The following is a 13,703-nucleotide window of genomic DNA, read 5'->3' as shown; positions in this document are numbered from 1 at the left end:
TTTACATCAGTATACCGATATGCTGCTATTTTCCACAGCATGGTTTACATTTGGTATGCGGTGATGATTATAACGTATATAGCTTATATATATAAATATAGCTGCAGGCAATGTCTGTGCATCCTGGATATCCTGACATCACGCTGACAAAATCTGCTTTTAATCTGATGAACCTTGTAGAAGTATGAAAAGTGTTTGTACACAAGCCAGTTGGTGCTATGACAACGACTCTAACTAATTTCTTGAGTTTCCCCTACGGGGGATTAATAAACATGCATCTCATCTCATCTCGTCGGAGTGGTGTGTGTTTGGAAAAAGCCCTATTATTTAAGTATGTGTCAAGTTTACACTACATTTCATGATGTACAATGGAATTATGTCACCATAGCAGCAGAACCTCTGCTCCGTCAATTTTTCCTTCATCATAGATATTTTCCTGTCATGCTGATTTAATATGATTTGATTCCCTCTAGAAGGATTATTAGAAAGTTTGTTCTGTAAGCCTCAATATCTGTTGCCAGTTGGAGGCACTTGGATAAGAATCTGTTGAAATGTGTATGTTATTATGGCTTATTGAACATACAGGTGAACTGTGTGCCACATTCCACAGTGACAACCGGAGCTGTCATGCTGGGTTTTTGTCATGCTAGAGACACTGTTTAAAACAAATTTGTACAAAACTGACTTCCTGTTGGGCAGAGATAATAGATGTGATTATGCAGTATTTCTTTATTAAAAGGACCATTGTGTCTCCCAAATTTGGTGCCTGTAGGTGAAACTGGACACAGCTGGGTCACAGATATTTTCCAGGCGGAATGACAAGCATCAGAGTGTGTGAACATCCGACCATCCCACCTTACTGACCCACCCATTTTACTATAGTAACCATACCTTATTTCCCTTGCTACATTTTTACCTGTTAATTCTCAACACTTTAATTATGATGGCAGGACATTCGAGACATGCAAATCTCAGATTTCTTTACAATCCAATTTCATTCACTAGAACATGAGGCCAAAACGTGTTCCAGCATGAGAGTGTTCCTGTAAATAAAGCAAGCTTTATGAAGACATTACCAATATTGGAGTGGAAGAACTCAAGTGGCCTCTCTGTACGATGGAATTCTATCGGTGCAACACACACTACCATATCAGTGTTGTGTTAAAAACGATCAATCACACAGTGAAGGTCTTACAGTGGTCACTTTTCTCTAATGGCGGGAGTAGAGGGGATGGGGAATGAGCTACAGTCACTAACTGTAAATCTAACACTTTCTTCATACAACCAGTCAGCTCTTCCAGTGGGGTCTCTCTCTCTCTCTCTCTCTCTCTCTCTCTCTCTCTCTCTCTCTCTCTCTCTCTCTCTCTCTCTCTCTCTCTGTCTCTATCTGTCTGTCTCTCTCTCTCTCTCTCTCTCTCTCTCTCTCTCTCTCTCTCTCTCTCTCTCTCTCTCTCTCTCTCTCTCTCTCTCTCTCTTTCTCGCACTCTCTTGCACTCTCTCTCTGTCTCTCTCTATATATATATATCTTTCTCTCACACTCTCACTCGCACTCTCTCTCTCTCTCTCTCTCTCTCTCTCTATCTATCTCTCTTGCAATCTGTCTCGCTGACTCACTCTCTAGTTCTCTCTCTTTCTCTCTGTTCTTTTGATCGGACTGCTCAAGAGCAGGTTAAAGTAAGGGGACTGGGTCAGTCGGTCAATTACAAACAGGATTGTCTTGTTAGGATTGTGTTTGTGTGGGTTTTTATGTACATGTTTTGGTGTGGGTTTTTTTGTGTGTGTTTGTGAATCTCTATGTAAGTGTGTGTGTGTGTGTGTGTGTGTGAGAGAGAGAGAGAGAGAGAGAGAGAGAGAGAGAGAGAGAGAGAGAGAGAGAGAGAGAGAGAAGGAGAGAAGCAGGTATCTTAATAGCCGAGTGCCTTGACAGGGCCGAGACTCTTAATGGATGGCTGATCAATGAGCTGGTATAATTAATACTAAAGAGCAGAGATGGAATATCGACCAGGTTGTGTCTCTCCTCCTTCCTGTTGCCCTTCAGCTTACAGACCACCCTCCCACTCCCCAGCAGACAAAGCACAGCAAAGTATATCTGAATTGTATAAAAAAATATATTAAAAATGTCCACCCATTGTGTCAAGATCTCACTTGAAACAACCCTATTAAGAGACACATTATTAGAACAGAGCTGTTGAATATTTCATCTTTCTCTTTCAAAGCTCCTGCTTAATTCTGCTGAGGATATCCATTTGCACATGTCCGCTAAAACCTGCTACTTAAACAAACCTGTTCTGCAGGCGGCTGTGTGATTGATACTGTTCGAACTTTCTCTGTAGAAAAATGAGACCTCCGTTGCTCAAGATTTACAGTGTCTCTGAAGAATCCAAATGTTTCATAACAGAGAGCACATGACCAAGATTTAGCATGAATTTGTGGTGGAATGTTTTTGTAATAGTGATCAAGGCCAAGGTCAAAGGAGCAGAGATTACTTCTGACCTCTCACTCCACCCGCCTGTCTGTGTTCCTAATGCCCAAGTGGCTTTCACACAGACTCCATTACCTATCGATTTCTCTCCCTATAGGAGTGCTTCCCCAAGCTCAAAGAAACCTTTCATCTCCTCTACTATACATACCTACCATCACTCTTTCTCCACTTCCATCCTCCACTGTCTCTCATTCGTGCTGAATGAGCTGAAAGCACAGGGCTCAGTATTTCTATCAGTTTTATTTATGTCATGCTTTTAAGAATGGACAAAGCAGCTTTACAGAAATCTGGCTGTAGATTTATATCCCTAAAGAGGAAAAGCGGCGGCCGCAGCGAGGAAAACTCCCTGAGACGACACGAGGAAGAAGCCTGGAGAGAAACCAGGATTTTTAGTTTGAGCGTATTCTGTTGTAGAGCTGCCAACAGTACGACTGCCAAAGGCAAATCATTAATAGTGAATTATTCATGCAAATTAATCTGCAAATACACCATTAATCAGTGTGAATATGAGTTCTAAAGAGAACAGCTGTAACAAATATTATTAGGATTTTTTTTTAAATATGTGAAACAAAACTGAGGAACATCTTAAGGTTTTATAGCGTAAAATTAACCTCTTTTCCACTTTTACCCTTAATATACTCTAATGTTTATTTCTTGTTATTCCTAGTGACAGTTATTAGTTTAATTTACAAATATGAAGTCGATAAGCATTTTGCTTGAATCAGAAATTGATTTGGATTTAAATGGCTTTTTCTCTGGTGCACATATCTTACGACTAGAAGCAGGAGGGTGCTTCAGGTCTGAATGTTCATGCATTCAGGATGTGCTGCTACTGCATTGTACCAGGCTTTTGTTTTTGGAACAACTGGTGTTCCTGCCATCATTCAGAGTGCCATCAGTGATGTGAGCTTCAGTCTTATGTGCATGGAAAGAAGAGCGTAAAGCGTATGAAGTCACAAAACCCCCCACCACCATCTTCACTTTTATACCGATGATACATGTACGTTTACATTTACTGCATTTGGCAGATGCCCTTATCCAGAGCGCCGTACAAAAGTGCTTTTATGTCTCTATCGATGATATTTATGTGAATATATGTGGAATTATTCAGCCTGTCTTTTGTGTTCTTTAAAACTGCCTTAACATTTTTTCACACTGGGTGCTGCAGGTGTAGCAACACCTCTGCTTCCCCAATGCCCCAATTTACAATTGCCCTCTTACTTTTTGACACATTTCCTTTGGATACGGAGTAAAACGCAATATAAAATTCCACAATGATAATCAACTATTCAGTGCAGCTGACATGTAGGGTATATAGGTGAGATTATTTTGTGTCGTTTGTGTCAGTATTCACTCCTTTGGCACTGGGTCCAGCATTACTAACTATAGATATGCTATAGATAACTGCTTTACGAGTCCCTGCTGATGAAAAACGTCCCACAACATAATGCTACCTCCACCTTGCTTTATGCCGTGGGGACGGCGTTCTCATGGTGATGTGCAGGAAGGTTTTTGCCTAGTTCAGATTGTGTCTTTCAGACCAGAGAACCTTTTATTTCTGCTTCTTTTTCAGTAAGCTGTAACAAAACAATATGTGGAACTGGTGAAGGGGGTGAATACTTATGTAAGACACTGTATGTTTAGGACAAACTAAAGATGGGATTTGTAACAACAGAATGCTTACAGTGTTAACTGGTTAGAGAGGGACCCAAACTTCATTTGAAGCAAGGTTGAGTCTTGACTGTGTTTGTAAAGTGCACCTCTTTAGTGTGGGATCATCCACAACAACACAAAGTGAATCAGCTGTAGACTGTGATGATATTACTGTGCAGTCCTGAGACTCAGGGAAGCGGTGTCCTGAAATTACACAGCCCTCCCATGTTGTTTCACCATCTTCAGTATAAGTATCTTCATAATACAAACATTATGTTTTTAATTCTTTTTAATTAATAATTGAATGCAATTAAATCTGATAGGATGTCCTGTGTGTGTCCTAGGGATGTGGTAACCTAGTGGCTTAGGTGTTGGCTGCTGAGCAGAAGGTTGAAGGTTCAAATCTCAGGTCCACCATGTTGCCACTGCTAGGCCCCTGAGTAAGGCCCTCAATTGCTCAGATATGTAAAATGAGATAAAATGTAAGTTTCTTTGGATAAGGGAGACACTTACCAAATGCCGTAAATGTGCGGTTCCTGCCGAAGCCTGCAACACAAAGTCATTTCTCTTGTCTGTTGCGTTAGTCGTTTTTTATTTTATGGTAGTCATTTATATTATAAAATTATTAATATTCTCCACTTTGCTAACATTAACATTGCTTGTAGCTGCCAGCTAGATTTAAGTGATTCTAAAAAGAAGTGAAAGTTACATCATAGGCCATGTGCTGTTTCCATAAGCACACAGGAACACCTGCCAAAAAATAGATCAACTTTGACATACAGTACAAATTCTGCCAAATATCTTACAAAGACATTAGAACTGCTTCAGCTCCATAAAGGACATGTTTTATCCCCTTCCTGTTAGAAATCCACCTACTGCCATTTCTTCAAACTCCCACTGAGTTTATCTGTGTCAGAGATACAAGATGTATATTTGGAGTTCAAACGCTGATCTGTAATATACTGGAAAATCAATGTGCCGGAAAATGCTGAATTTTCTTAGGAAATCTGTATGGACCATGTGAACGATCTGAAAGAATGATCTTGACACGGCAAACAAATCTGGGCGCGTGCAAAGCATCTGTAAAACACAACACAAGGACTGCAGTTGCTAGTGACAGTTTTGCAGATTTAGTTTAAGGTTAAAATCAGAGCTCTGACAAAGGTGGGTGTCTTTAAACCAAACTCTACGGCACACAGTGCACATGAGAAGCGGAGGGATGGAAACGCTCGGCCTGTTAAAACTCGACTCGTTACCATGACATGCAGTTCTCAAGTGATATATTACACTCTCACAAAAATGCTACTAAACTATGTTTGCATTACAGTATATCATACATAGCTTTAGCATTGTTTTTTCCTAGGAATCTGCATGTAGTGCACTTTTGAAGCTTTACTATAGGACCTAAATAAATCACCCACTCACTCATTTTCTACCGCTTATCCGAACTTCTCGGGTCACGGGGAGCCTGTGCCTATCTCAGGCGTCATCGGGCATCAAGGCAGGATACACCCTGGATGGAGGGCACACACACACACTCTTATTCACTCACACACTCACACACAACGGACAATTTTTTCCCAGAGATGCCAATCAACCTACCATGCATATCTTTGGACCGGGGGAGGAAACCGGAGTACCCGGTGGAAACCCCCGAGGCACGGGGAGAACATCTAAACTCCACACACACAAGGCGGAGGCGGGAATCGAACCCCCAACCCTGGAGGTGTGAGGCGAACGTGTAAATAAATCTTTTATCTATAATATATATAGTTTCGGGTGCAAGATACTGTAAATATTAACAATACAACATAGGTTTGACAACATTAGATATTTGCCATACATGATGGACTTCTGCATGATAAAGATTTGCCCCAAGCAATGCTGGAACAATGGCCTTCAGATCAGGTGAAATTTTTTTTTCCTCGAAAAACCTACATGTGCTATTTCCTGTAATATTTGTAAAACACAAACTGCTGCCAATACCAGCACAAAGATCAATAATACTAATTAAATAAGGAAAAACAAAACAGAGCTTGAGTTTGTAAGCAGCAGGCAGCAGCATGTAATAAATTAATTCTGTGCAAAATAATAAGATGCTAAGTAAGGAATAAAACACCACAGAAATGCTGGTATTAGGCAAATAATCCACATCAGAGTGGTGTGATGGCTGTTACCACTGAAATTCAATCATTTTCCTAACAGTGTGTACAAAAGTGTTTTATTCTTCTTATTTTAAACTGTTATACGCTCATTAGTGTATCTCATGAACGTGTGGTTGAACATTTCAATGGATTTATTATTATTATAACTAGCAGGATGTCACAGCCAGGCCTTATGTTAACGGCGACAAAAACGTAACCACATAGATGCCAAGTTCTACTGTTTATCAAGTAAAGATCAGCACAATGTTATGGAGCATCAGCGAAACAAGCTGGTTTCTCCTGTCACTTACGTTCTAGCAGCTTTAAACAGTCACTCTGCAAAGTCACTCTTTGTTTCTTCTGCAGGATTACTATTTGCAGTGTTACCAAGAACACTACAACCAAAGAAAACGTCTTCTCATATCACATAACATCACCATATCAACAATTACACACATCATTTTAATCTGTTTACATGGAGTACCACCACAGAAGTCCCTGTGTAACTGTTGCTATAGAAACAGTGAAGCCTTAGAATGAGCGTATTAATATAATTCTGTGATTTAAATCCTATTCAGTTATTAAATGAATAACTAATAATAAATACCAATACTGGTAGAAAATAGAAATGTAGAAAATTAAACAACACTTTCTAGTAAAGAAGTCAAATAATCTGACCAGTTAGAATGGAGAATTCGGCAGAGGGTGTGGCATTGGGTTTGCAGAATGCGTACCAGCTGTGTATGATGGTGTGTGTGTGTGTGTGTGTGTGTGTGTGTGTGTGTGTGTGTGTGTGTGTGTGTGTGTGTGTGTGTGTGTGTGTGTGTGTGTGTGTGTTTCTGTCCTTTGAATCACATTGGCCATTGTCTCAGGCTAGGAGTACCTTAAGGATTTGGTGTGTTTGCACTGTGTGACCTTGTTTCCATTAGCACAGAGGATAAACTGTAACTAAATCTGGATGCAGGGGCTGGGGTTTCTGTAAACAACCCCTGTTTCAGCTCAGCAGATGGAGAAGAGGAGGGAAAAGTTGGCTCGAATTAAAAGATTTCGACAAAAGGGGCAGTGGGGGTGACGAGATGAGGAGGGAGGATGTGTGTGGCTGAAATTCTTTTAAAAGGGTAACCCCTTAATGTCAGGAAGAACCAGAAACATAACATAAAGGCCATAAATATTATCCCGGTACTGGTGTCTTGCTCAGTTTGTTACTCGAGCCACATCTAAACCTGACTCATTTGCTCATGTGTGTAATGCAAGGCTTGCTGTGTAAAGGTTATTAAACTGCTAGAATGAGATCGATGTGATGTTCTTTATGCCTCTTATGTCCAACATCCATGAAATTAGCATGAGTTGGGAGCCAGCGTGAGAACGGCTACGGCCCATGTGCTGCACGGCCGGCTGCAGATGTAGAGGCTTTGAATGAAGCTGGCAGAGAGAAGAAAAAGAGAGAAAAGTAATATTGTTGGTGTTCACCCGGTTCAGGCCTGACCCATCCTCCAAGCCTTTATTGCTTCTCTTTAATTCAATTTTAGCTCCGTAAAAAAAAAAAAAAGTATTAAAGCAGAAACAAAAAGGTTTTTGGCGCAGCAGACCGTGGTGTGTCATTACCAGTGCTGTTATTTCTGAAGTAGGGCACAAAGAAAAGAGAGGGAGTGAAAGAGAGTGAAAATTACTTGCCTTTATCCTCTTTGTGCATGGTGGAATTTTTCATTTACAGTCATGCATAAATCTGTTTTTTTTTTTGTTTGTTTTGCTTTTTTTTGTTTTATGGCAAGCCATTTTTTTTTTTCATTTAACCACACAATGTAATTTGAACTGCAGTGTGAACATTACTTTCAAAAGAAGCCCAAAATATTCCAAATTCACAGACAGTATGAGCCAAGACATGACCTTAGAAACATTTAGGCTTCTCTCTGTGTGTCTTTTTTATTATTCTTCCCTCCATTAAAAACAGGTTCAACCATTCTAAGGAGACTTATATATCTGTCTTATTTTAGAGTTTCTCTCTCTCTCTCTCTCTCTCTCTCTCTCTCTCTCTCTCTCTCTCTCTCTTTTCTCTTTGTCCTTTTTGAGAAATGAGGAAGAAAACGGCAGCGGTTGCTCTAGTGGCAAGTTCTGTCTCTTGTGGCCCAGCACACAGATCATGTGTAACTCACGACGTGACCTTTCTTCCGGCTCGGCCATTTGTCATTACCTCTGTTTTCCAGCAGACATCTCTCAAAGGCTCGAGGATGATGTCTTTGTTTATGCCATAGGCTGCAGAGACAGGAATATCAGAGTCTGACACAGCTTTTTCATGGGGATCAGGCACATTGAAGAGTGACTAGAGATAGAGTGCTTAGGTACACTTCCAAAGCCGAGGACAGCATCCTTCGTCTTTCTGAATCTATTGTCAAAGCTGCTAAATTATTGAAGCAGCCATTTTATGTTTTTATTGCAAAACATACAGGAGATGTCACCGGATCTCTCCTTGTATTTCCATAATGTGATAAAACAGTCCATAAACTAAAATCAGCTCATCGCTCGGGTCTTAGGCACTTCAGTGTATATGAACATTTTATTGATGTGGGTTTAGAATATCAGTATCATTGGGAATCTAAAGAAGCTGCCTACTTTCTGTACAAATTCTTCAGATGACCGATGCTAAAGTGCAGGCAAATCTGTCTTACTTAGCAGCCTGTATCACATTTAATTGCTAAGCTATGCACTTTGCTTGCATAATCAGGAACAGTTAAATCCAGCCACTTTTATTCTCACACCAAGGCCACTTTTTTATCTCACTGGAGAATGGCAGCATAAAAGTGCTGCAAATTTCTTACAGCGTTTTTGACAAGCTCTGAGCCAAACCCAGACGATAATGATGTGGCGTTTTTATCATTTTGGTGACCATACCAGAATGTAAGCTGTTTGGGGATCTTGCATGTCTAATGTTTGGTGGTCCTTCATTTAAGGAATACGGTAGTCATAGTGTCCTAATTAGACATGATTCATGAGGACCCAGTGCCGTTTCAGCTCCTGAACCATTGTCACAGAAATTAACTCCTGAGGTGGAGCATATGGTACTGAACACGACCGACTGGACAAATACAAGCTTCTAAAAGACTAAGCATCTTTATTTAATTTTATTTCATTTTATTATTTAAAAAAATATTTATGTATTTATTTATTGATTTTTATTATTATAGTAATTTTTTTTTTTTAAAGAAATCATTTCAACAAACGTTAGGCTTGTTTTCCAGCGGTATCCTGCCAACAAGCATAAAATTTGATGCGTCATTATGTTTCATGCAGCTGGTACAGTTTAAAATGTCACGTTACTGTAAGCAACACTTGCAAAAAAAAGGAAAACATCTATCACATGATTCACTGTGCTGCTGATTTTACAGTAATGAAATGTAAACAGAATCTTGTTCAGGAACAATGGTTATTTTTTAAAAGGGTAGATTTTATTTAGTTTTATTTTTTTGTGGCCTGTGTGTAAATTTTCGGAAGTAACTCTTGACATCGATGCTTTTGGGAGATACTGTATTATTGTGTTCATCTCTCCTTTCCTCTTTTCCTCTCTTACAGCAAAGGTGAAGTCTAAGTGCGCCCCCACGTTCTTCGGCTGCGCTAATGGCGTCCACTGCATCATCGGCCGCTTCCGCTGCAACGGCTTCCGTGACTGCCCCGACGGCAGCGACGAGGACAACTGCAGTGAGTATTCGACAGAAACCACAGCTGGGTCCAATCGTACAGGCCTGTCACTCCCCAGCACAGACACACTGACTGATCTGAAAATCCTCTACTTAATGACCTAGTACAGATTACAGTACAGACTGTGCAGTGCAACCTGCTTTGTTTTAAACTTTTTATACCACAAGTGAAAAAAAATGGATGAACTTCTTCCACGTATTAGTTGCACAGCTACAAATTTTTACTGGCCAACAAGTATTTCAGAAGCAGTAGTTCACTAATTATCTAATTGTCGAGTTAGTTACTAGTTAACTAATTGTCTTTTTCCAAAGTTTATTCAAAACCTGTTTTTAGACATAACTAATTTTTATGTGTGCAGCAGCCTGCACTTTTTAAGCACACACAGGTTATAAATAAACTTTCTAGCAAAATAATAAATATGTGTAATTTAGATAATATTCACAGACATTCACGTATCATTCTTAACATGCACTCACATGAACTAGCTGGCTGCTAAACAGAGCGTGTAGAAACTTATATTCTGGGAAGCTTTTTTGTCAAGTGGACAGTGGACCAGCCTCATTTAGATGCCCTGTGCCTCTGATCTGACTCACAACAGAATCATTATCCAATAGTGTAAGGAGTTTTTTACAGTTTTATTTAGCTAAGCTTCAGTGCAGCACAACAGAAAAATGTTCTCTGTATTATCCAGAGATCACAAGTTCAAATCCCAGAAATGCTTCCGCCGTCTGTGGCTGGAGTCTAAGTGTAGGAGGGATGGTGGTATAACCAGGGATGGTGTGTTTTACCTGCCAGTTAGACCACTAGTCAATCTGCAAGCACAGGTATGCAGAGAATAGTAGTGTGGAGGTAGAAGAGAAAAGATGTTGAGGCTAGGCCTTGTACGTCTGAGGGAGAATTAACTGGTGCTGGGAACTGGGAAGTTTCACTAAATTAGAGTGAAAATAATCAAAAAGACAAAAAATACTGTGAGAACATTGTGCACACCTCTGTTTATTACACAAAGTAAGATTCGTTCGAGCAAAAGAAAACTTTTTAAAAAGACTTCTCACCATAGACTTCTCACAGCTGACTATAGAACCGGCTTCATTTAATCTGAAATATTTACACAGTGACAGCATCAAATGTTCTTTCCATTTAATTAGCCAAGTATCGTGTAAGAGTATGTTATTGGAAAAAGTTGTACATTTTACCAATTGCCAAGTCGTTTTATTGCAGTCAAAATTAGACAGAATATTCACTCCCGGTAACAGAAACGATCCAGCAATCATATATTCATATTCATAAGTGCATTAACCTCATTCCTTTTTTTCCCACTGACCCAACTAGTCGAGATCCCCGCAGCAGAGACGACTGAATGCATTAATCGATTAGTCTCCCTAGTGCTGGAGAGCTCAGGTCTGATTCTCCTACTCCACACACCACGACGTCTTCAGGGTAAAAAAACGTATGGATGTTTCCAGAAGAACCCACACCATTTCACTATGAATATATGATTGCTGGATCGTTTCTGTTACCGGGAGTGAATATTCTGTCTAATTTTGTCTGCAATAAAACGACTTGGCAATTGGTAAAATGTACAACTTTTTCCAATAACTTACTCTTACACGATACTTGGCTAATTAAATGGAAAGAACATTGATGCTTGAAAACGTGTCACAGTGCATCAAAGTGCTCGTCTCTCTCTCTCTCTCTCTCTCTCTCTCTCTCTCACTATCTCTCTCGCACTCTCTTGCTTTCTCTCTCTCTCTCTCTCACTCTATCTCTCACTATCTCTCTCTCGCACTCTTGCTTTCTCTCTCACTTTCTCTCTCGCTCTTTCTCTCTCGCTTTCTCTCTCGCTCTTTCTCTCTCTCTCTCTTTCTCTCTCTCTCTCTCTCTCTCTCTCTCTCTCTCTCTCTCGATTTTGGATCTGTTTTTTTTTCCCCTTTTCTGCTCCAGCCTGGGATTCTGACAGCGCAGTCTAGCTGCTCAGGCTGTGTGATTTTAATAAAGCAAATCCCATCATGCAGTGCGAGCTGTTGGGTGTAGCCTGCAGGGCATCATGTATGCTCAGATCTAATCTAACCTGTTAAACACAACTGAGCTTGAAGCACACCGAACGCTCTGCAGTGTGATTGCCTCGATCTGTCCTCTAGATAATTTTGCTTCAGTTTTCCTCTCATAAAACTAAAATAAAACAAGCAGTTTTTTTTTGTCATCCGTGTTTGATTTTTTTTATACTGATTATTAGTTTCTCAATCATTAAAATCTAACAGACATTTTAAGTGTTCTGGCTGTCACTATTTATCACATAATATACCAGCGTGTGCTACAGGAGAGACTTTATGAGAATTATGAGACAAGGTGCTAATATGTACATTAAAATAGATCAGACAACAAGGTGTCAGGAGGACACTGTTGCCTTGAACACCACAAAGCAGAGCACAAAAAAACAAACAGACATAAACTGTTGGAGAACAAACAGCTTTCGAACATCTTGTCTTCTTGTAACTCAATTATATAAAAATAAGCTTATTATACAACCTGTCTAGTTCCCCACAGATAAGGTCGGTGTCTCAGCTGGTGTGCAGGGACCGGGATATTATTTTTCTCGTGGCATAAAGGCTGAAGTAAAGTGTCTTGTATATGCTATGTGCATGCAAATAAACCACTGAACAGAAACACAATCGGTAAATGACAGCTTAGCAAATTATAGCATTTCTAAAACACTCAAATAAAAAAGCTGCAGTTGTGATTTTTTTTGATTGTACATATAATCTGCAAGATATGTAGAGCATGATACAAAAAAAAATTATAACGGGTCAAGCTGTGATCTTAGTACAAGTGTATTAAAATGCCATTTTGGAAGCCATTTTGGAAGACCGACATCTGGTAACTTGTTTGATTTTTGTATGCACTTCCTGTCCATCGTTTTATAGGCACTCTACAAGCTGCCGTATATCCTGGGGTGGAGCTTCATTAACATGAGTGGAAATGATTAATCATCACATTATGCTTAGAGATTTAATTTTGGGTGGGAAAAAATACTAATCTTACATAACGAGCCTTTAAGAAACATTGAGTTGAATAAATGGTCCTGCTGTTATTAATCAGATATTTAAGTAAATATTCAAGAGCCTGAGTTTCAGGCGTTACATTTCTCACTAGAATGAAAAACTCTCCCTAAGATGGAAGAGGAAGAAACCTTGAGAGGAACCAGATTTAAACGGGAACCCATCCTCATTTGGGTGACACTGGAGGGTGTGATTATAAATTGTTATAAACACCAGAGTTTGTTATTATGAATTATGTCCTTTCTACAGTCATATACAGTCCGACAATTGTGTATTGATAAGGAGGTTGTTGTCCTTAAAGATCACATGGAGTTGGCATCTTCTGTTAGAAGGTCCGAATCCAACTGAAGTGAAGTGGATTCCAAGTGAAGCTGGTACATCTCTAGACGCCTCAGGATAATCACAGGGTTGGCCTCTTCTCACTGAAGGTCCCAAATCTTTATGGAACAGAACACAGCAGGCACTGGCACATCTCTGAACCCCTCGGGATGGATAGAGAAAGAGAAGCAAGTGGAGCGTTAATTAAAATTAAAGAGAGCCAGTTGATCAGAACTGAGCTTTTTCAATGGTATTGGACGTTTCCACGGCTGTAATAAGCTGTAGTGGTGGTGGATGAGAGGGCTATTTAATGCTGAGAGATCAATGACACATCATTGTGTGTCTGTACACAGCGGG

At 39.9% G+C, this 13,703-nt stretch overlaps 1 protein-coding gene across 3 annotated transcripts in view; it reads left to right on the top strand.

Moving 5' to 3' along the window:
- ldlrad3 (low density lipoprotein receptor class A domain containing 3) overlaps positions 1-13,703 on the top strand; it is an 85,730-nt gene that overhangs the window by 40,917 nt on the left and 31,110 nt on the right. For all 3 annotated transcript variants that reach the window (XM_027173402.2, XM_047819344.1, XM_027173401.2), the window contains exon 3: positions 9,847-9,972. In XM_027173402.2, the coding sequence (XP_027029203.1) occupies positions 9,847-9,972 (126 nt within the window). The remainder of the gene's footprint in view (positions 1-9,846; positions 9,973-13,703) is intronic.

The sequence above is a fragment of the Tachysurus fulvidraco genome, chromosome 10 (genome assembly GCF_022655615.1).
Source record: "Tachysurus fulvidraco isolate hzauxx_2018 chromosome 10, HZAU_PFXX_2.0, whole genome shotgun sequence".
Classification (NCBI taxonomy): Eukaryota; Metazoa; Chordata; class Actinopteri; order Siluriformes; family Bagridae; genus Tachysurus; species Tachysurus fulvidraco.
Note: the sequence above shows the minus strand (reverse complement) of the source record. Positions and strands in the feature narration are given on the sequence as shown.